Here is a 21,994-nt window from a genome sequence, read left to right on the forward strand (position 1 = left end):
GGCTTACTCATGAAATGTCAGCACACACAAAGGGAAGGCTGGAAATGGTTAGAAGGGGCTGCCTTTCTTTTGATCCATTATAATAAACCCTAACTCCAATTTTGGACTTCAAACAGAACGATTGGAATCCTAATCCCCTTCCTGGGATGTCTGCCCAATGGCAGCTCGACAGGCCACATCACTCCCCACCTCAAGATCATTGCCACAAGTATATCTGCTTCCCCCGAGGCTGCTGCAAGGGGGTTGGGCTCATGGCTCTCCACAAAGGAGCTTCATGGAAAGGACTTTAGAGGTTGTGCAACCTCTCTCCCCCACCCCTGTAGGGCACTGAGTCCCCTCCATAACCTACCCAAGAGACACTGTGGGCTAACTGCTTGCATATCTCCAGTGATGGGAAGCTCACCACTTCTAGCCTATTTTCTTGTCTGGTCTAATCTTATAAGCTCTCTTCTTGGACTTCCTATTATTGGTTTCAATTCAGCCTTTGGGTTCACCACCCAGTCCCTGATAGCAATACCTTGTTTATATTGATGTCACTTTAAAAATAATGAAAAATTAAAACTAATAACAATAAAAATAATAACAATAGTTATTAAAAGTAATAACATTAGTACTTAGCCACAAGGGCTTTGTGTTAATGTATCCTTCTTTCCCTAGAAAAATGCACACATGCATTAACACACAATTAATTAATTGTGCACTGAATGTAACCCAACTGAAGGTTCTTTTTTTTTTTTTTTTTCCAACTGAAGATTCTGATTCCTTTGAACTTCAGCCCCAGAAATGAAAAAGCAAAGCTAGATACCTAACTTGGTGTTACTTGTTATTCATTTTCTATTTAAATAAAAATACGTCTTAAGAAATAAAACCAATGTAGCTATTTTAGTAAGTAGCTTGAATGTCAAAAAATTAACAAACAAAAAATTTTTTAAAGTGTGTCATTCTTAGAGCTGGGATTACAGATTTCACCCCTTCCACGCTCCTGTTCCATGGGTTATACAAAGAGTTATTTGGGTGAGAGATGGACCACTATGACCAGAAGCTTTCTTCACCAGCTGGAGGTTGATTGCAGTCACCCTCCTTTGCCTTTCATTATTTGTAGCATTTTACTTTCATGACAGAAAGAATCCAACTGCCAGACACGTGGCACAGGAAATATCCTTTATTACTCTGCACACTTATTTTTCCATGAAGAGAACAGCTTTGGAAATAAATCCACACCAGACAGAGAAACCTGCATGACATCGGAACAGTCCATGACACAGAGAGGGCACCACTGGAACAATCCTTATTTACACAGAAGCAGAGAAGCAGAGGGATGAGGGCGGGTACCCCAAAAACAACTTCACATTCACCAGTGTCTTTGGTGGCAGTAAGGACACCAACGCCCGCACAGCTGTGGATCCCGGGGCTCACAAGGGCGTGACACGTCACCCTTGACATCCTTAAAACAAAAGGGTTGGATTTTTTTTTTAAATACCCAGTGTTTCCGACATCTGTTGAAGACATATCAGAAAAGGAGGAACTACCGAATGTCCAGAAAAATCCAAGTTCTGGAGGCCAGACATCAGACATCGCTCTACTCCACAGGTTACAAGTCGCCAGATGGTTCTGGAAAGTCCTACAGGAAACAGCGTGCTTCCCTCACGGTACATCTAGCACAAGAATATCTTCATGGAGACAGGAACATTTTTTAACTGGATAGGACCTTTGATTATGGGATCCAACCCTTGCTTGCAGACAAAGAGCCCTGAAACCCAGAGAGAAAAATCTCCCCTGTCCCCAGGAGCCCGGTGAGGCGGCCGTAGACCCAGGTCCCCTGCGACTCAAAATGCTGAATGGCGCTCGCTTTTCTCTGTTCTTCCCCATTCCCTGGCTTCCAAAAGAAATAAGTGAAATGAGCTCAGCGGGCTTCTCTACTAAGAAATGACCTCTTTGGTGAGCATGTTTCTGTCGCACATCACCATGGCTGCGAAACAGGTCCTATACCACGAGACGACCAACCACCCCCACCCCTCGGGTGGGGCCGCCAGCCGAGAATTAAGGCAGCTTTGGGGACTTGCATTCAGCAGGACGTTTGGCAAGAATTGGCAGCTCCCCTTTCTCCTTTGTCTCCCTTGCATCTAGAATAAGGACCCTCCCCCCCAACCCACAGGGGGACATGGAACCACTGGACTCAGAGCAGATGTTAACGTGGGGGGGGGCGGGTGTTAAACAGATAGTGTACATTTCATGGACAAGAATAATCCTTTAAAAATCTGGGAAAAGGCAAAAGCATCCTATACAGTACACAGGAGCACCCTCACGTTGGGGAACCTCTGCTATCAAAAAAAGGCCACGAAAAAGAAGTCAAACATGACTCAGGACAAAGGACATACACCCCCCGTCCCTTAAGTGTAGGTGGGAGGTGAGCCCAGAGCTCTGCCAGCACTTCCACGAGAGCTTCCAAAGGCTCCCAGGGTTCCCCGCCCACCCCCACCACCCTACCCCGTGGAGGGAGGGGGGTCCCCGGGCTTGCCCCCCTCCCACACCCCTCCCCCCAGACTCAGCAGCCCCATCCCGCCACAAGGCTGCACCATGGCTTTGGTCTGGCAACGGGTCAGCTAGCACCACATCTCCGACTCACCCTTGAGACAAATGTCTGGAGGCAGAAAGGCCACATGCAGCTGGCAGGTTCCCTCTGTAGGGTGTCCCTGTTCTGATACGCACAGGCTCTCCTGCTCACCCTCATTTCAGCCAGCTGGCCTCAGCTGTCACCCCTCGCTGTTCCCCAGGGCGACCGCGATCATCAGGAAGGGCACCGCTCCATGATCGCCTCTGCCAACCAGCTAGTTGAGAACAGGTGACATCCTCTCCCCTTTCCCTTCTTCCAACACACTGTTCTTTTGCTAAGAGACCCTCCCTGGCCGCTCGACTGGGTTTTGTTTATTTTTCATGACAGCCCTGGGTGGGGGAGACCCTAGTGTGCCGGGCATTTCGGAGAGCTCTGGGCTGAGAGTCAGGTGATCTGACCTGAGGGTCTGACTGGGTCCCTCTGTAGCTGACAACACTTGAACCAGAGTGCCCGAAATGCTGGGCCTTGGTGTTCCCATCTGGGAAATGGGGACAGAAACCAGCCCTGTGGTCCGAGCTGGGAGGACAGGAGGTGATGAGGACGCATGCACTCTGTGGAGAACGAGCATCAACCTGAGGGAGGGATTATCCTTCATGGGACCAGATCCCACCCGTGACGGGTCATCCCGCCCTCATCTCCCTGAATCCCCACCCTACTGTTCCACTCCATGGGATGCTCCGCTCCCAGGCCCCGCCTTCCACCGTGGTTCAAGACACCTGCCACCTGGGCTGTCCTACACTTTGAGCCAGACTTTTTACATGGAAAGATCAAAGGGCTTCTGATTTTCCCTCCTGCCTCCAAAAAATGACCCACGGACACTGACTTAGCAAGGAAATCTCAGGACCCTGAGAGAGAAAACCATCCCGCTGTGCCCAGCAGGCCCCCACAGAACCATCTTCTGCAAACTGCACGATCCATTGTCAGGCTCAGGGGACACCCCAGTGTTAGGCAAAGCGCCTTCCGGATGTGTGTCATCCTACCCTCCCAGTAGGAATGACCCCTGTATTTATTGACTTCTGGCCCAAGATTCTTCATCAGGGACTTCCAAAGTCACAACAAGAACTTCTAAATCTCGAATTCCAGCGAGGGCATAAGAAGAGACTCAAACCATAAACAGAAACCCCAAACAGATGCCACCAACTTAACCAAACTACGAATCCGTTCTCTGAAGGAGCTGGAACTAACCACCACCACCAGGGGGCGCCAAGCGCAAACGTGTAACAGAACTCAAGCAGGACATTCTCTAAAACCGCCAAGGGCTCCGTCAACTCAGAATATTCTCCCTTCAACTTGAGTGACTAGGTTGCTCTGTACTTGGTCCCACTTTGCCCTCAGGTGTTAAGTCCAGACCATGAAGAGAGACAGAGGGGGTTTTCGGGGCCAACCCCCCCAATCACTTGAAGAGCCCCTAGGACCGTGCTTGGGTGGGATTCCCCAGGAAGAATGTTCCAGAACACACACGCACATCAGACTCCATGTAGCCAGAGTGAAAACTGTGATGGTCTCTGCTCACGATCCCCCAAAGCGTCTATCCGCAGACCCAAGACAGAGACAAACCAACCCAAGCTCCCTGACCAAGGTTCAGATACCACAACGCTGACCGGGTGGCAAGAGGAACCCCGCCCCAGACCCAGGTGGGCTTTTTGTTTGGGTTTGGTTTCATGGCGTATGACCAAAAGGAACATCCCCTCTCTGATTTGGCTGACAGGATTTCTTCCGAGACCCAAACTACAAGCAAGAGTTTTGGGGAATTCTGCCCGAGCCACGGAGCTTGGCTTGGGCCAGATCCCAAGCTGCGTGAGACCGTCCCCCAAACAAAAGAGGTTCAACAGAAGTCATTCTTCCTGTTCCCTCCCCTCTTCTTGTCCCGTGTCGCTTTCCAATCTAAACTCAAAGCCCACCCACCCCCCACCCTGGGGCCAGATGGACAGAAGGTGAGTAAAAACCAGGTCGCTAAACCATTTGTAACTGGGAAAAGAGGAAGAGGGATGGAAAGACATATCTTTCAGGAGAGGATTTTCAAGACGGTGTCTGGGGTGGTAGCGAAGCCTTGGACCTGGACGTGGGTGCGGCAGGGCTCCTCCCTGGGGCTGCGGTCAGATGGCCAGCCAGTGCTGCAGCTGCGGAGGAAGACGGCAGGTGTTTAGGCCAGGCCGGGGGCAGGTGGGGATGGAGAGTGCCAAGGGCCAGTCGGGAAGGGCAGCAGGAAGCACGGGGGAGTGGAGTGCAGAGAACACACCCCTCCTCCAAAGATCCCGGAGAACAGGCAGGCTGATTACCTGCTTGTCACTTAGGCCCAGAAAAGGTGAAGAAGCTTCCCAAAGTCACACAGCAAGTCTGAAAACAGGGGGCCCACCAGGACCCTCTCCCATACCCCAACCCCAAGGATTTTCAGGGAAAAGGACTTAGGTCAACATGGTATTGATGCACCTGCCACTCTTCCTCCAAGATAAGAGATCCCCAGCCTAGTGTGATGACCCCTCAGAGAGAAAGAGACTAAAGCTTAGGGAAGACTGGACATTTGGCTTCCCAGGACTGAGGAGCAGAAGGCCAGGCAGAAGCTGGCAGATGCAGAGGAGAGGCCCCTCTCCTTTTCCTGACACCATAGCCCTGGGACTCCAGCCCACAGCTGCCTGAGACTTTGTGGCGTGTAGGCCTGCAGCCAGCATGTGGGGAGTAATTAGGGCCTGGCCCCCGCCCGGAACATTCCAGCCTGTACGTACTTGGAACTGCCTGACGTCCCTCTGGGCCACCAGGTGGTGCTCATTCTCCGGGGTGATGCCGTAGGCCAGTCTCTGTAAGAAGACAGACACAGGAGGTGGGGGTGTGTGGGGTGGTGTGTGTGTGTGTGTGTGTGTGTGTGTTTCAGCCAGACCGAGGGACACCAGCCCAGCAGCCACCCCCAGTCACAGACCACCTCCTGGTTGACCCCGAAGTCCCACAGAAACGGCGTGTGAGGTCCATACAAGACACCCCCTGTCCTTGTTTATAGAGTGGGTCTGTTCACTTTGAGTTATCTGGGCTGACTACTGCGGTCAGACACTGGGGAGGCCCCCTGCGGTGCAGACACAGGGCAGGGACTTGGGGGGGCTCACTGGGGTCCATGATGGATCACTGCATGGTGCGGAGCCCTTGCTGCTCCCTAAGTGTGAAACATGAAAAACTCCAAGCAGATCCAGGTTAAGCTCACGGAACACAGGTCCTCGCAGTGACCCAGAGGCTCTGGGACGTGGGATTTCAAGGACAGGAAATGCATCACAAGGACCTGGGGTGGGGGTGATGGGGGGGACACAGCCCAGCCTGGGACCCTGTTCCCTAAGCCCTCGTTTGGCTCACTTCCTGCCTCCCTCATCTGTATTTCTGTCTCCGGCTTAGAATGTGAGCTCTGGGGAGTTATATCTAGTGCCAGCAGCCTGCCGGGGCCAGGCAACCTCACGGCAGGGAAGCGAGACCATGAGAGGATAAAGGAATGGAAGCTTCATCTCGCAAAGGAAGGACTTGAGGCAGAGGCTGTCACCATGATACATAAAAGAAAGCGCTTTTGAATAACCAATGATGAGAGACTTTCTCTGAGAGGAAAGGCCCTGTTTCCTAAACCCTTCTCCGGGTATCTGCATGTACAACGCACCCCGGTAAAAGAAGAAGATGTATTCTGGAAATCTCTCCTTTTGGCTGGTGGGTGTCAGGTTCGGGAAAGAGGCAGGTAAAAGCTGAGGTGGCTAGGTCACGGTCAGCGCAGACTGGAAGATGGGGACATCGGGGGCAGGACAGAACTCAGAAGGGGACACCAGGTTCATGTTAATAATAACCGCAGGGACGGCGGCGGGAGCGGAGAAGCCTGCCGCACACAACCGGACAGCAGGGGGCGCGCGCGGACCGCCTCCTGGGGCCGGGCGCCCGGCTAAGCGCTACTTTTACCTTTCCAAGGTCCCTATTGCTGAGCGTGAAAACTCGGGCTGGGGTGTGGTCATGACTGGGCCATCGCGGTGGCTCTGGTGTACGCGCCCTCGTGTCTGCCCTCTTTCGGCCCATCAGAGATGCCTGGAAATATCCCCGCCATCCCTGCCTCCCCCGACCCGGCTGGTCCAGCCCTGCCCGCACCCCGACCTCACCTCCCGAAGGGAGCCCCGTATGCTGAAGAACTTGTAGACGCTGTAGGCCGGCACCAGCACCATGGAGGAGAGCGCGATTCCCCACCCGACCCAGTTGGCCCAGAGCGGGAAGACGTAGTCGTCGTAGTTGAGCGGCTTGAAGTTGATGACACTCACCACCACCACAAACTTCGGGGACACCAGGGAGGGACGGAGGGGAGCAGGTGGGAGGGATGCAGCAGCAGGAGAGAAAAAAAAAGAGAGGAGAAGGTTGAGAGGCAGGAAGTGTTCAAGAAGCAAATGGTGACAAGAAAGGAGACAGAGGGAGCAAGAGACACAGAAGAGGCATGGGAAGGTGACACACATTCCCCTGGGGACCCAGCCCCAGCTGGAGACCCGCCATCGTGGAAGCCTCCCGTGCTCTGAACAGAGCTGGGCATCCCAGCATCCTGTCTGCTTGAGCCCAGCCCCCCCCCACCCCACCCCCGGGCCCCCCAACCCAGCCCCCTAAGCCCTGGAAGCCCCAGACAGACACCCTGTACACACCAGGAGGAAGGCGGGGCTGACAAACTTCCAGCACAGTCTCCAGTAGAGGCCTGGCTTGAACCCCATCATCTGTTGGATGTCGTTGCTGAACCTGTCCACACCTGGGCACACACAGGGCAGGCCAGTCACACTACCCCCCCACCGAAGAGCCCCTGGCCGCCCCTCGCAGTCCACCCCTGAGAGTCAGGCCCCAGGAGAGGTGGCCAGGCAGTCAGGCAAGAGGTGGGCACTGTGGCACTTGGGAGATCTGGCCGCGGGCACTGAGTTGGTGCCAAAGACATGCCCTGTAGGTGCCGTGTGTGCCGACGGCACGGGTGGCCCCAGAGGGCACTGTGCTCAGTGAAGTCAGGCAGTCTCAGAGATACCAATACCTCTTCGCTCATCGGCCGGATCTCAAAAAACAAACCAAAGGAACAAAGCAAAAAAGAGACAAGCGAAAAACCAGACACTTCGAGACACAGAACACATGTGGTGGCCAGAACGGACCTGGGCGGGGGGGTGCGGGAGACTGAGAAAGGAGGGTAAGAGGTACACGCTTCCAGCTTGTAAGTAAATAGGTCTTAGAGCCCAGGAGGAGAGGGAACAATACTGTAGGAATAGTGTTCAGGGCCCAGTGGTAATGACACTGTGGGTGGCGAGCACCAAGGAAGGTACAGAGCGTCCCATCGCTATGTTATACACCTGAAGCTAAAACAACACTGCATGTCAACTACTTGTCAACGAAAAATTTAAAATATATATATATATATAGTATTGACTTATGTGCCACTCCGATTCATTTTTGCAGAGGGAAAGCCATGCTCTAGGAGTGGAGAGGACCAGCCCTGAGTGACACAGCCAGGCAGCCGGGCTCCTAGAACAGTGACGTCATGGTGTGGAAGAGCCCAGCCTCACACGGATCGACTCTTTGATGTGACTCGTGGGGAAAGAAAGGAGCAGTTGGAACGCATGTGACACTTTGTGACACCTTCTCCCCGTTCAGCTGCAGAATAAGGCTGTCAGAGAGAACGCGAGATGCCCGGTCCCATCTGGGTTTCAGAGACACAACGGAAGTGATTTTAGTTGAACTACAACTACATCCCACATTTCGGATGTACTTTTACTAAAATAGTTACTCATCGTTTATCTGAGGTTCAAGTGTAACTGGGTGTCTTGTATTCTGTTTGCTAAATGTGGCCACCTTACTCTGGAAGGAATTTTATGGCTTGGGGGAATCTGTGTTCCCCAGTAAAAGCTGGCACTGTGCGGCCCTGGGGGGGGGGGTCCTTGCAGCTTCCTGTGCAAAGGCAAAAATGAACTGGCAGGGCAGCGGGGCTGTGCCTAAGAAGCTGTCTGCTCTGTTCTAGAATCAGCAGCGGCTGTCCTGGAAATGGAGAACCCTTTGCATATCTGGGTGGTGTCTGAGGCTTTCCTGTGTGCTCTGGGCCCGCCGACATACCATAGAACCAGGAGACGCCGATGGCTTCCATGAGCACAGCAAACAGAATGGATGTCCCCGCCGCGAAGGTGTCCAGTAGGGTCAGCACATACATCCCGCCCTGGGTGTGGAGGGAGAAAGTCTGAGGCCATCCTGCCCAGAAATGGCCACCGACGACCACATCCGTCCCAGCCCCCCGTCCCCTGTCGCACTGGCTCAGAACCCTGTTTGCGAAGGCAGGTGTCAGTGTCCTGGGCTTATTGTCTTAATGTCGCATATTTGTGCTCTTCCAGAGGGCCAAGGGTGGGTGTTCGAGCCGGTCACAAGTGAGCTGACTTCCAAAGGGACTTTGGCTTCCCCTCAAATAAATTAGCAGTTTGGAAAAGTCGCCTGGAATCCCTCAGGCTCAGAGGTGGGAGACTGAGAACATTGGGGTGTCGCCCTGGAGAGATCAGGCTGCAGGGCTGATGCCTGTCCCACTGTGGTTCCCCTGAGCTCACCCCGGCACCCCCCCCATCCCCACCCCCAATCCCTACCCCATCCCACTGCCACTGGCTGGGAATTCCTGACCAGACTGGATTGAAATGCAGCCTCCAGAGCTCCAGGTGACCCAGAGCCCAGCCCCTCCTCACCTTGGTGATGCAAAACAGGGCCAGAAGGAAGGTTCCAAAGGTGACCCCAAACGTGAAGAGTTTCCGGTGTCTCTTCAGGACCTGGAAGTCGTCCGCCAGGCCGGTGATGACGGCCTCCATGCCTCCCATCTGCACAGAGCCAGGTGGGGTGAGAAGCAGGTAGGAGGGTCGGCCCGCCCACCCGGCTCGGCCCTGCTCTCAACCCGGCTCAGAACTCGGAACTATGTGGGAGAAGCTGAAGAGAAAACCCCTGTTTCCCTCTGGACAGCAAGTCTCCGTCTGCTGTCCCACACACTCGCCTGAGCGGGGCCCATGAGCCCAGGAGGGTGCGGCGATGAAATGCCAAACTGCCCGCGCATCTTGCCTATTTGTGTAGGAGTAAGAGTCTTTCTGGAAGCAACTCTCAGAGTAGAGCTGCCAGCGGTTGGAGCCTGAGGCAGCGGTTTATGACAAGGATTTCTGGCTGCCTTTCCAACTGTCAAGCCAGGGGTCACCTTGCACGTCCCCTCTCAGAGTCTGAAAGGCTCTCCAGTGAGTACTAATCATGGGCTCACTTAAGGGACACCCCAAGCCTGGGATGGCAGGTGAGAAGCACACATGGCTTCCCTCTCTTCCTCTACACCCCCCCGGGCCCCCGGCAGACCGTGTTAACCACGATTGGGATTCCTTCCTGTGAGCCTAAAAGTGGCCTCAGAATCCTTCTTAACACAGTGCCCCCGGCAGACCTACCGACTGAAAGGAAGAGGCAGCGAGGGGACCCTCTTTCGCCAGCCCTACCCTGAGACTCTGGCAAACTTGCGGAAGTGACGGGCCAGAGGTGGGAGCAGACCTAGAAGTCGGTAAATCGAATGTGGCCTACGTAAAATAAAAGGTTCTAAGAAACCAACAGGACCCTGAGTGTTTGTGGATTTCTGTGATGCCCCTGGGGTTTCTACTGGTCCTTAGCCTGGGCCTAGACGAGCTCACTTCCTGGTTTGCCTTTAATTAGGACTTCCTGGAACTGACTAGCAATCAGGTGGGCACTTCAGGTTGAGTCATTGGGGGGCGGGGAAGGACAGGCCCAGGGTGTCCCCCACTCCCGCCCTCCTGGCGTGTGCGGCGCTGTCTCCCGAACAGGGTCACTCACCGAGCTGTCAATTCCCAGAGCCAGGAGCATGATGAAGAACACGACCGCCCAGAATGTGGATCCCGACAGGGTGGAAATGGCTTCTGGGTACAAGATGAAAACCAGGCCAGCTCCTGGAAGAAGCAGGGAGGACATCCTCAAGGGCTGGGCCAGCTGTCTGGGAGGCGGATGGCGGAAGCGTAGCCGAGGCCCCATTCGCCCGGCCGACCCCGCTGCGCTATTTGGCTGGTCCCCTGGGGCCAAGCAATTCCAGGTTCTGCAATGACAGGTGATGCTGGCCCCAGCTCGCCGTCCGTTATGCCCGGAGGGGGCAGACCTCCAACCCGGGCGGCAGCAGGCCACAGGCTGCAGATCCCACGCCTCACACGCCCTCAGAGAACCTCTTACTCTCAAAAGTCCGTGATCCTCAGGGCCCATGCGAGTTCCCTCCCAGGCCCCAGCTCCTGGCCAGAGCAGGAGCAGCAGTAGGGGAGGGCAGGTTCAAGGTCAGGCTGCTCAGGCTTTGAATGCTGGCACGGCAGCTCACGAGCTGGCTGACCCTGGACCACTCCCATGGCCGGAGTCTCTGCTTTCTCACCTGTAAAGTGGGTCATTTACCCTTTGTCTTGCAGTCCCATGAGGACTAATGAGGGTATGTCAACAGCTCAGCATAGGGGTTCACAATAGGTCTCACCTAGCCCGACCCACGGGAAGGTTCTGCGGCACAGGCAGAAGCCAGGAGGGCCAGGAACGCCCACTCACGGCCACAGAGAAAGCCCATGACATGGACCATGTGGAAGGTTCCAGGCCCAGCCCTCTTGTTCCCTTAGCCACCCACAGGAAAGCCGCTGGCCAAGGGCACGATGGCTTTCTCAGCCCCTCCCACATCTGCCCACCCACCTTCAGTGGCCACGTCCTCAATGTTGACCTTGTGTTCGTGGGCCATGTAACCGAGGATGGAGAAGATGGCGAACCCAGAGATGAAGCTGGTGACACAGTTGATGGTGCTGGTGAGCAGGGCGTCCCTGGGGGAGAGGAGCACTGTGGGGTCAAGTGGCCAGACTCCCCTGCCCTGCTCCCCGAGCCCTTGAACCGTCTATGGGACAACCACCTCCAACACCAGCCCCTCCTGCTGCTGCAGGGACCCCAGCGCCCCACTGGGTCGGGGCTACTTGGAGATCAAGGGCTGGTGTCCAGCTCTTGTTGGGGAATCACCCGACTGGCCTCCTTCTTCAGCAAACTGCCCGTAGCTCCCTAGCACTTCTAGACATTTCAACCTGGCCTTCAGGAGCTTTGTTGAGATGACCCAACCTTCCTTCCTGGCTTCCTTTCCGTGACTCCCCAACACGCAGTCTTGGAACATTCCAGATCGGTCAGCTTGCCGGCCCACCAAAGGCCTACCTCCTTGGTTCCTCTCAGATTTCTCCCCACTGTGCGTGCTGGTTGCCCCGGGTCCACCGATCCGACTACCAGCGATCCTCCGAGGCTCTCCCCTAACTTCCCTCCCTGTTTCTGCTGAGCCCCTGCTACTGGCTGATCACCCCGCTTCTCCAGCCTGGCCCCGTGGCATGTGTCCCTCCCCCTCTGTCTCGCTCTAGAGGCAGCATGATTCTGCCTGAAGCTTCGGAGGGAGTGGGCAGCAGGTGTGTCCCCGTCTGACGGCTGCACAGCTCAGGGCCCACAGTGGGGCAGTGTCATGTGCTGAGTGAGACCCGAGCTACAACGTTATCTTCTGGCTCTGCTGCCCTGTGCAGACTCCTTGGCCCACGCTGCGGTCTCCCCTCTGACCCTGCCAGGCCCTCACCTCTTGTGCGACCAGCCTTTGCCTGTCGGACATTAGACAGACAGACAGTGCTGTCTGCTCTCGAAAGCCTGTACACAGCCCTCCTCTGCACCAGTAGCCCGTCCCCATGAGCTCCCAGCCACCTCCAGTGGCCTCAACCTTTCCAGGTGAGGACCTTGCATGTTTAAGGGCTGTCCTGCACTGAGATACATTGGTTAGGATCCCTCCGCCCCACTAGAGGTCTTGTCAGAGTTCACAGAACACCCCCTCTGGAGTTCACAGAAGGTCTGCTCTGCCTCATTTCACAGAAGAAGAAAGCCAAGAGGGGTTGACTTGCTCCAGACCAGAACCCGCTCTCCTACTCTCCAGGGGTCAGGCCCCAGGATCCACAGCTTTCCAGAGCCCTCATAAGGATCTCACCTGTAGCAGTTGTTGTCAAATTTGTTGTAACTGGCAAAGGCAATCAGGACTCCAAATCCAGCCCCCAAGGAAAAAAATATCTGGGTTGCCGCATCGATCCAGACCTGAAACGGGCACACAAGGGCCATCAACCTCTGCTTCTTCGAGGTCGGGAAGGCTGCTCCAGGAAGGAAGGGGAGCCCCGGGGATGTCTGAGATCTGAGGAAGTGAGGTCCGAACCGGCGATGGGCAGCCACATAATCCCTCCCCAGAAGCCTGCTCGAAGCTTTGGTGGAGAGAGACCCCTCTAGAAGCCCCTGGCTTTGGTGACCCGGAATGAGCTCAGGCTGGACAAACTCACAGGCTCAGTCTGACGTCCAGATTTTCAATGAAAGTTAGGAAACTCACGGTGCCTAGGCTAGGATGTGGATGGACTGAGGGCAAAGGGTAGGACCATCTCTGGAGTTTCACAGAATGCAGCTTCGGAAAAGGGATGAGGATTCCCAGCAGCTTCCACCAGCCCACAGTGCTGACTCCTCGGGGGAGGAGGGAGGGCACGGGGGTTACTTATTCCATCTTCTGGGTGATGAAGGCACACGTCTGAGGCCCGGAGCTCTGAGCACTGCCCCCACCGGATTCCTAGCCCTGGTCAATTTCACGTGTGTGCACATCTGCGAGGGGGGCACAGTTATACCCCGCCCACTTGGACCGAGTTGAATTTTCGAGTTTTGCATCACCTGGCTCATGTTATCCTCGGCTTCCCTATGCTGGGAGCAGAAGGTGGAAAAAGAGAAGCAATCTGATGGGGGAGGAGGGTTCTGCTCCCTGAGGCATCACGAGGGCTCAATTTCTATTCATCCGAAAGACAGGGTGTTTGAACAGGTGGGGAACAAATAGAACTCCGACTTGTTTCACGATTTACAAGACTGTGCGAGTCCTGAGCTCCGTTATCTTTCTGACAGTTCCTAAGGAAACAGGTTTTCCCCTCAGTTATTGGATGAGAACACCGCAGTGTGTTGGGACATCGTAGCTATGGGAGGTGCGTACGGGGACGCCTCCCTCCTAAGCCCATGTTGTTCCCGCTGTCGGGATTGCTGTGTGTTCAGAGAGTGTGAAGAAGCCTTCGGGAAGAGTGAGGGGAATTGCTGAGCTGCCGTCAGGGATGCGGGCTTCAGGGAGGATGCGGAAATGACCTCAGCCATGGTTGGAAGATGCTCAAGGCACCGGGTACCTCCGCGGCTGTCTCTGATGCCAACCTCATCCCGCTGCCTTGGGGTCCCCTCCATATTCATCCCACCTGCATTTTGTCTGTGTCTCTCACAGGACAGTGGGCTGGAAGAGGCTGGGGCAGCACTGGGGGCGTAGTCAGCAGGGTCCAGATCGCCCTGTGGTGGCTGTTGCTGCTTCTGCTCACATCATGGGATGGCAGCAGAGGATAGAGTTGGGGACCAGATGTGGAATTAGGGCTGGGGTGGCTGGGGTGGGGGAAACTGAGAGGCCATGGCAGGCATCAGGACCCAGGACAGAGTGCTGCTCCCCTTGGAAAGAGGGGTCTGCAGAGGACACCATGTGTCTGGCCACAGAGTCCTGGGTCATCTGAGCTGGGAGATCATCAGGTGCAAATCAAACAGCATCGGTCAGACTGTGAAGTTGTGGCCCAGAGAGGGAACACTCTGTCCTCTGTCCCAGGCTCTGCCACCGATTTGTGGCCAATCTAGGATCAGATTTCCTGCCATTGCTTGCCCCAAGAACCCTCCCCAACCCCGGCCTGAAGGTGGACAGTCCCAGGCACTGACCGTGGCCTCTTTCAGGCGATAGAAGTCGATGTGCAGGTAGGCATTGATGCCGTTTGAGGCGCCAGGCAGCGTGATGCCGTGGACCAGGAGCACGAAGAGCACGAGGTAGGGCAGCGTGGCTGTGATCCACACCACCTGGCAATGGACAGAGGGCGGGGCCGTAGGGTCAGGTCCTTGCCCAGGGAGCCAGGTGTGCCCTCCCCAAACTTTCCTTCACCCCATGTGCAAGCCCCAGGCTCCATCTCTTGGCCAGGCCACTCTCTCGGGCAGCCCAGAACAGGTGGGAGTCCGCTCACACAGGTGGCCCTGCTCCAGAAGTGAAGGGCAGCCAGGACAGGGATGAGGTTCTCATGGCTCCCAACCCCTCCTCTTCTCTGAGCTGCCTCTACTGACACCCTCAGGTTGCCCCAGGCAGATCTAAGCACGCCCACCTTGATTTCTCCACCCGCACTCCCTCCCCCGACTCCTCTCTCCACCTCCTGTACCTTCCTTCATACATATCCTCCCAACTCATTGCCCAAGAAGGGATTCGTTGTCCAAGAAGGGCTGTGGTGGGGCAGGAAGCAGAGTCTCTGACTCTTCTTTATCTTGGGTCGGATTTAGGACAAAGACAGACCGTCTCTTCCAGAAACCCATACAGAAAGAGATTAGCCCCAGACTTAAAAGTGACATTTTTCTTACCCCCTTGCCGAAGGTGGAAGAACAGACCAAAAGGAGGGAGAGAGGAAGGTTGTATGGGCTCTGTCGCTGTCCCTGCTCACTCCTGACTATACATTAGAGTACTCTGGGCAAATTTATAGTTTAAAATGTCAAAGTTCAACTCCTAGTCTCTGGGTTTCTAATTTAATCAGTCTGTTGTGAGGCCTGTACTTTGGTAGGTTTTGAAAGCTTCCTCCTTCCCTGGTGATGCAACTGGTCAAGGTCAAGGTCAAACATCACTGCTCTAGACAGCTGCAGCCCTGGAGAGCCTTGTGGAAAGGAGGCTGCACCTCCAGCAAAAAATCTGCTTGGGCCTGGGTTAGCCAGACTAAAGAAGACTCAGCCAAAAAAGAAGAGGACACAGGACTTAAGGACCATAGGGTCCCTCTTCTCAAAGCCCTGGCACTAGGCAGCCTCTAGAATCTTCACACATCCCTGGGGAGAATATGGAAGCCCTGAAACATGACCAAGGGTAAAATTCTTTCCTGGGCCAGAAAGATATCGGCTCAATACAAAAAATGAAATGTGAAAAACAAAGTTCTGTTTTCCATATTTACATGGAAGGACTGGGATTATCCTCATTGTCTGTCTTTCCCATTAAACCAGGGGCTCCTTGGAAGCAATATCCCAATATTTTTCAAACTTGTATCATGCACATGACATACATGAGTGTTTATAAAACATTTGTTAGATAGAGGGCTAGATAATTGGACAGATGCATAGATGAATGACTGGATGGTTGGATGGATGGATAGATGGATGACTGGACAGTTGTATAGATGAATGATTGGATGGATGGTTGCACGGGTAGATGGATGGATGGATTATTGAACAGTTACACAGATGAATGATTGGGTAGATGGATGGAGGGATGGATGGATGGATGGATGGATGGATGGATGGATGACTGGACAGTTGTATAGATGAATGATTGGATGGATGGTTGGAGGGGTAGATGGATGTTTGGACAGTTACATAGATGAATGATTGGGTAGATGGATGGAGGGATGGATGACTGGAGAGTTGTATGGATGAATAATTGCATGTAGGGTTGGATGGGTAGGTGGATGGATGGATAATTGGACAGTTACACAGATGAATGATTGGGTAGATGGATGGATAGATGGATGATTGAACAGTTGTATAGATAAATTATTGGATGGATGGATGATTGGATGGCTAGATATACAGTTGGGTAGATAGTTAAATGTAGATAGATGGTTGGGTAAGTAAATTGTTGAGTATATGGATGGGTAGACATATAAGTGAGTCAGTGATATTCGAGGATTAGTGGATGACCATGTTAGTCCAAGAACAAATGAAAGAATGAGCAAGTGAATGAATGAGAAAATGATTCAGGAATAATTAAATGTGTCAGTGGTTGCTCAGGTCTTCTGAGGGAACCAGAAGAGGAATCAGGTTCCTCTGTTTCATGTTATCCAGTTATTTCTCCATCTTTCCCCTGCTCTATGCAGGAGGGGGTGGAGGCTTATTTGGTCTGTTTTCTTTCAGAAGTGCAGGAATGGGAGGACAAACTGTCAAAAGCAAGTAAGGAGGAAAACATGCCTTGAAAAGCACAGCCATTGCATCTGGTTGATTGGCCTCACATTAATCCTGGATTTATTCTCCTAAACTGGGACCAATAGGTCTAACTCCTTGGTGAAAGGCATGGGAGGAGCCCTCATGTACCTTTGCAGTGGGTCCTAACTGCTGTGTTCCCCTGCAACTCCTGGCACCAGCTGCAGGCCCCATGGCCAGCCCCACAGGCCAGGTGAGACCATACTCCACCCATCAAAAAGCATCCTCAGGTCTGACTCCAAGGAATCTCCCAAGGGATCCACAGGCAGCACTCATTAGCCATGTCTGAGGCTCGAATGTGGATTTAACTGGGAACATATCAGGACACAAGAAATATCAGGACATGACTGAGTTGACCCTGAGGCAGCAAAGCATCAAGAAAGGGGAGCTTGTCTTGTCTATGCACATGTACTGAAAGTGAAACCATCTGGGTCTTATGGAAAGTTCTCGGAATTGTTGACAGAAGTGAGTTCAGCTGCCTAAAATCTTGTGCAAAAAGGAAGGCCCTGGATCCTTGGCCAGTCACTAGCTCCTACAAACGCATGCCCAGTATGCACACTGGACAAAGAGAAGGGACGCTTGGGTTCTTGTCATCTCCACCCCAGGCTTTTCTGCTCTCAAAATTTTAAATTTCATTGCATCTCTGGCCACAAGAAGCCAGACTTGGCCAGTCTCTTAGCAGGACATAAAAGGAGGGACGAGCAGCCCATTGTTTAGTCAAGTGTCCTCAGTCTTTAAGGGAGGCCAGTGCTTTCCATCACCTCAAATCCAACTTCTCACCCACTTCCTGTTTCTATGGATAAAGGCTAAGAAGTGCTTGGTTCCAGGGTGCCAAACTCAAACCAATGGCTGATAATCACAACAAAGAAGATCTAATGAACAGAGCTCCCTGAAGACAGAATGAGTTTTCCAGGGAGATGGGGAGATGGTGAGGTCCCTGCCACTGAAGGTGTGCAAATCTCACCAGAGATCCATTCATTAAGCAAAGGATTACCCAGATCTAGGGGAGGCCCATGGACCAGAGACATCAGCATCACCTAGGAGCCTGTCAGAAAGGCAAACTCCCACTCCACCCCTATGGAATCGGACTATCAAGGTGAGACGCAGCATCTTGAGTTTTGACAAGGCTTCCCTGTAATTCTCATGTGTGTTAAAGGTTGAGAAGCACTGCTTGGGGTCACTGCTAAGGTCTCCTCCGACACAGGCATGAAAAATGTCCGTGCTTTATCCCTTCAAAACTGCATTGATTTAACCTCTAATGACTCAGAATGTGTGATCCTCCAAACTGGGTTTTAGGGACATTTGCACAAATAATGAAGACATACAAGATTTGTGGGGTGAGGGGTATGTACAGATGTTACATTAAAAAAAAAAAACCCACCAAGCTGTAAATATTTTAGCCTCTTCACTGCTCATAAGCAGATGATAGGCTTCACCATAACTGGGTCTGATTCAGTCATTAAAGACAGGCAGACCAGCTCCCATGGAGCCATCAGGGGGAAGACTTGGATAGAATTACGACTTGAAACTCACAAGGAACAAAATGACCTTTCTATTTAAAAATTCTAAAACTTGAGGGTTTTTTTTTTTTTAATTGGTCCAGCTTTCTCCCCAACCCCACCCCTCTTTGCTAAAATCTGAGGGATGTTCTGCCTTTTCCCATTCCCCCAACAGCCCAGAGCCTGGCTGTGCCACGGGCAGAACACGGTGGCCCAGCTCCCAGCCCGTTCTGTTGTCTTGATTTATCTGCAGCTCAAGATTTCTGAAAATTTAGTCCAATATGTAAACAGAGCAGGTAGGAGCCCGGGCCCACCCCTCCCCCAGTTACACAAAGCGGGCAGCGGAGTCTTCAAACTTCTGAGGCGGGACAGAACCCTGGAAGTGGGGGCCGCAGGAGGAGTCAAAGGCAGGATGAGGATCCTTTATTGAGCAATTTCCACCTGTCAGCCCTGCACCAAGGACCTCTCCTCCATTCTGCCAGTGGCCATAATTAATTAATTAATTATATAATTAAGCAGCCTTAATTCCAAGGTCATTCAGCAGGAAAGAGTGGTGCCTGGACTCCAACCCAGGTGTCTGGCCACAAAGCCATGTTCTTAATAGCTCATTCCACTGTAGATCTAGGAGCCAAGGCCAAGTCCTGGCCATGTTCAAGACTGTGGTTGACACCCTGTGTCCCTCCAGGCCTTGGCCTCCCGGTGTGTACAAGCCACGTGGAATAGATGGCCTCTGTGTGCCTTCCAGTCTGACATTTAGGGGCTCGGTGACCGGGCTTATCATCCAAGAGCCAAGTTCAGCCAAGGACTCCGGAGATGGGGGAGGCAGACAGGACTCCAGGATTGCAAGCCTCAGTGTGCGTGCTGACGGGGGTAACTAACTCCCCACTCAGACCTCTGCCCTCAACCTGGAGGTGGTCAGTGAGCTGAGGTCAGCGTGTGCGGTGTGGGGTCACCCCTTTCCCTGATTCAGACTGTGCCCCGCCCCCCACCCTCCCAGCTGCGGAGGTGGAGTCACATCTCCTCCTAGGCAGGGAGCCTCCACTTTCCAAGACGGGAAGTGTGAACATTTATAATTCATTTCGGGGTGCTCCGAGGAGGCTGTGGAAGCCAGCTAAGAAAAACTCCGTCCCGTTCCAGATACAGCCTAGGCAGAAAGAAGCAACGCTCTCAAGTTTCTCGCAAGCCAGTTTATAAAAACAATTCAAGACAGGGCAGCGGAATGTCCTGAGTGAGGTCCCGCATTCTGGAAAGCTCCCTCCCCAGGGGATGCCAGGGGCCCTTCCCCGTTCAGCTGCCAGAACGCTGGGAGATTTACGCAAAATGTGGACCTTGGCTTCCTTTGGGGGGGTTTTACGGGAAATGTAGGCTGTGGCTGCAGTTTGACGCGTTTCCACCTGGGGGGGGGGGTTCCCAGGGCAACCTTCCCGACACCTGCCCCTCCTTACACCCCGAAGAGGAAGGCGTGACTCCCTGAAGGAGCATTTGCGCAGAGAAGCTGAGCATGCTCAACCCTGCGCCTTCTTATCATCAGAGAACTCCGGCTCTGCTCCCGAGGAAGGGCTATGGTAGGTGGGACCGGCTGTACCAACTCTGGCGATGGCTATAGGGCATTTCATCTTGAAACAGAGTATCAGGAGCTGTGGGGACCTCATGCCCAGGCCAGAAGCCCTTCTGCAATTCTGCCACCTGCTCCTGATACCCAGGAAAGGCGCAGAGGGGCTGGACTAGGCCGGCCCGGGGCTTCGGCTCCTCTGTGACTTTACTTAGGCAGTTCCTCCTATCAAAGATCCTCTCCTTCTGCCTTGTCCCTATACACTCCTGTCCTTAGCAACCTGGGCCAAATGCCACCTTCTCCATGGTCCTTAGCTCCAAGAGCGAATGCTGATGCAGGATCTCTCACTTTCTTCACCACGACAACTCATGGTAATAAACCCCTTGCACACTAACACAAAACACATGCAAACACGCGGATTGCTAGAGCTAAAATCCAAACTCCACAAGCCAGCTCTGCCTTGACTAGATGCGTCCAATCCGTATCCTTGTCAAAAAATGGTGGCAATCGGCTAAATTGATTTAAGGACCGTTGAAACATCCAGTTTGTGCTTCAGTTAAAACGCAACCCGAGTACCTGATGAGAAATGACCTCTAAGGGAAGGTCAAAAAATTAAAAAAAAAAAAAAAGCAAGACATAGACTAGTGTGTGTACAGCTTGTGACCATCACTGTTTATGTTGAGGGAGGCATACGTGTCTCTAGATGAAGACTCAAGAAACTAGTCCCACTGGGTGACCCACGCCTGTCTGTAATGCCCAGAAGAGGATAAGCCATGGAAGGACCCTGTCTCATCTATTCCTATGCCACTAGTACTAGCATCAAGCCTTGCACATAGTAGGTGTACACAGACACTAAACGTGTTGCACTGAATTCAAAAGAACACTCAGGGAGGCTCCCCAACTTATGATCCATGCACCTCTTTCCTTTCTTTGTACCTTCCCTCCTTTTCTCATGAATCCTTCACTAAATACTTAGCGAAGACCTACTACGTGCAAGGTGCTGGGACAGTAGCAGTCCTCACCTAGTTTTGCCCTATCTCAGAATTGCTCACAGCCCTGGTCTGCAATTTTGGTGGTGGGGTCCTCCTTGGGGCAGACACTGTGTCTTCATCATGCCGAGAGGAAGTTCCATGTCAAGTCTTTCTTGACATACTGGCTGCTGGTCTCCTGCCACTATCTTTTTTCTCAAAGGCATGGCCAAGGACTCTAGGAATACCAGGGATCACCCTGACACAAGCCACCTGTCCCATCATTTGTCCAGTGGGGCTTCTCACAAAGTCACACCTCCCTGATTATGGTAGACTGTTGCCTCCTGACCCCCAGTGAATCTGCACCTGGGTTAGTCCCCACCCACATGGACTCTGGGCTTTACCACAAGATTTATCTTGGCCGTTGGGCCAACAGCAAGCATGACGCAACCATAGACGGGAAGAGCTACTTGCACACTGGGGCTTGTCTGCTTGGAACTGCTCTTGGAACTCAGCCGCCATGCTGTGAGAAGCCCAAGCCATTTGGACAGGTTTTGTGGAAATGACCCAAGATGCTCTGGTTGACGGCTGCAGCTGGGCTCCCAGCCAGCACCAACTACCATCCCTGAGTGTGCGCCATCTTGGACATTCCAGTTCAGCCAAGCCCCCAGATAGGGAGCCAAGCCACATCACATGGAGCAGAAGGCCTATTGGATCTCAGTCAACCCCAGCATCACAAGAGGTAACAAAATGGCTCTTTAATATCACTATGTCTTGGGTATTTTGTTACACGGCAGTAGCTAATCACAGCACTGAAAGAGCATTTCTCAACTACAGCCTCTTGAGGAGAATCAAACCCCCCATGGACCCCATAGGGTCCAAATGGGGTTGTTCTGACATTCCTGGGCTCAGAATCAATATGGGTCATGAGATGCGTATACTCTCCCTCGAGGGACCGAATCCAGGGGCAGGGGGAAGTGTCACCCAGGTCAGAATGCAGACTCTGGTGGCCCCGCCCCTCCCCTCCCTGTGCCCCTCCCCCCAGGAAGCCTAGACCTTCGCAGTCACTCAGAACTGTGCCAGCTGAAGCACACGGATTTGATAGTGAAGGAAATGGTTATATCCCAGAGAAGGATGCAAATGGGCATCAGATTTTAGACCAGAATTTGTAATTTGTCAAATACATGTCAATAAGTCACTTTAGCTTTTCCCCAAGACCCTTGGGATGTCCCAATCCCCACAAGCTTTGGTAGAGAAGTGTGGAACCCTGCTGCACCCCCTACCCCCGATGTTGGGAAGCCTTGGGCTTTAGGAA

The 21,994-nt window shown here is 53.2% G+C and overlaps 1 protein-coding gene across 3 annotated transcripts in view; it reads right to left on the bottom strand.

Annotated features, from left to right (window-relative positions):
* Window positions 1-1,147: 1,147 nt before the first annotated feature.
* Window positions 1,148-21,994, bottom strand: part of SLC6A2 (solute carrier family 6 member 2) — a 47,249-nt gene continuing 26,402 nt past the window's right edge. For all 3 annotated transcript variants that reach the window (XM_082711385.1, XM_082711384.1, XM_082711383.1), the window contains 10 exons: window positions 14,384-14,518; window positions 12,609-12,712; window positions 11,306-11,430; window positions 10,427-10,539; window positions 9,301-9,429; window positions 8,690-8,789; window positions 7,252-7,352; window positions 6,727-6,894; window positions 5,338-5,409; window positions 1,148-4,734 (listed from right to left, as the gene is read on the bottom strand). In XM_082711385.1, coding sequence (XP_082567511.1) covers window positions 4,711-4,734; window positions 5,338-5,409; window positions 6,727-6,894; window positions 7,252-7,352; window positions 8,690-8,789; window positions 9,301-9,429; window positions 10,427-10,539; window positions 11,306-11,430; window positions 12,609-12,712; window positions 14,384-14,518 — 1,071 coding nt within the window. In that variant the 3' untranslated portion in view covers window positions 1,148-4,710. The remainder of the gene's footprint in view (window positions 4,735-5,337; window positions 5,410-6,726; window positions 6,895-7,251; window positions 7,353-8,689; window positions 8,790-9,300; window positions 9,430-10,426; window positions 10,540-11,305; window positions 11,431-12,608; window positions 12,713-14,383; window positions 14,519-21,994) is intronic.

This window comes from Mustela nivalis (assembly GCF_964662115.1).
Source record: "Mustela nivalis genome assembly, chromosome: 18".
In the NCBI taxonomy this organism is placed as follows: domain Eukaryota; kingdom Metazoa; phylum Chordata; class Mammalia; order Carnivora; family Mustelidae; genus Mustela; species Mustela nivalis.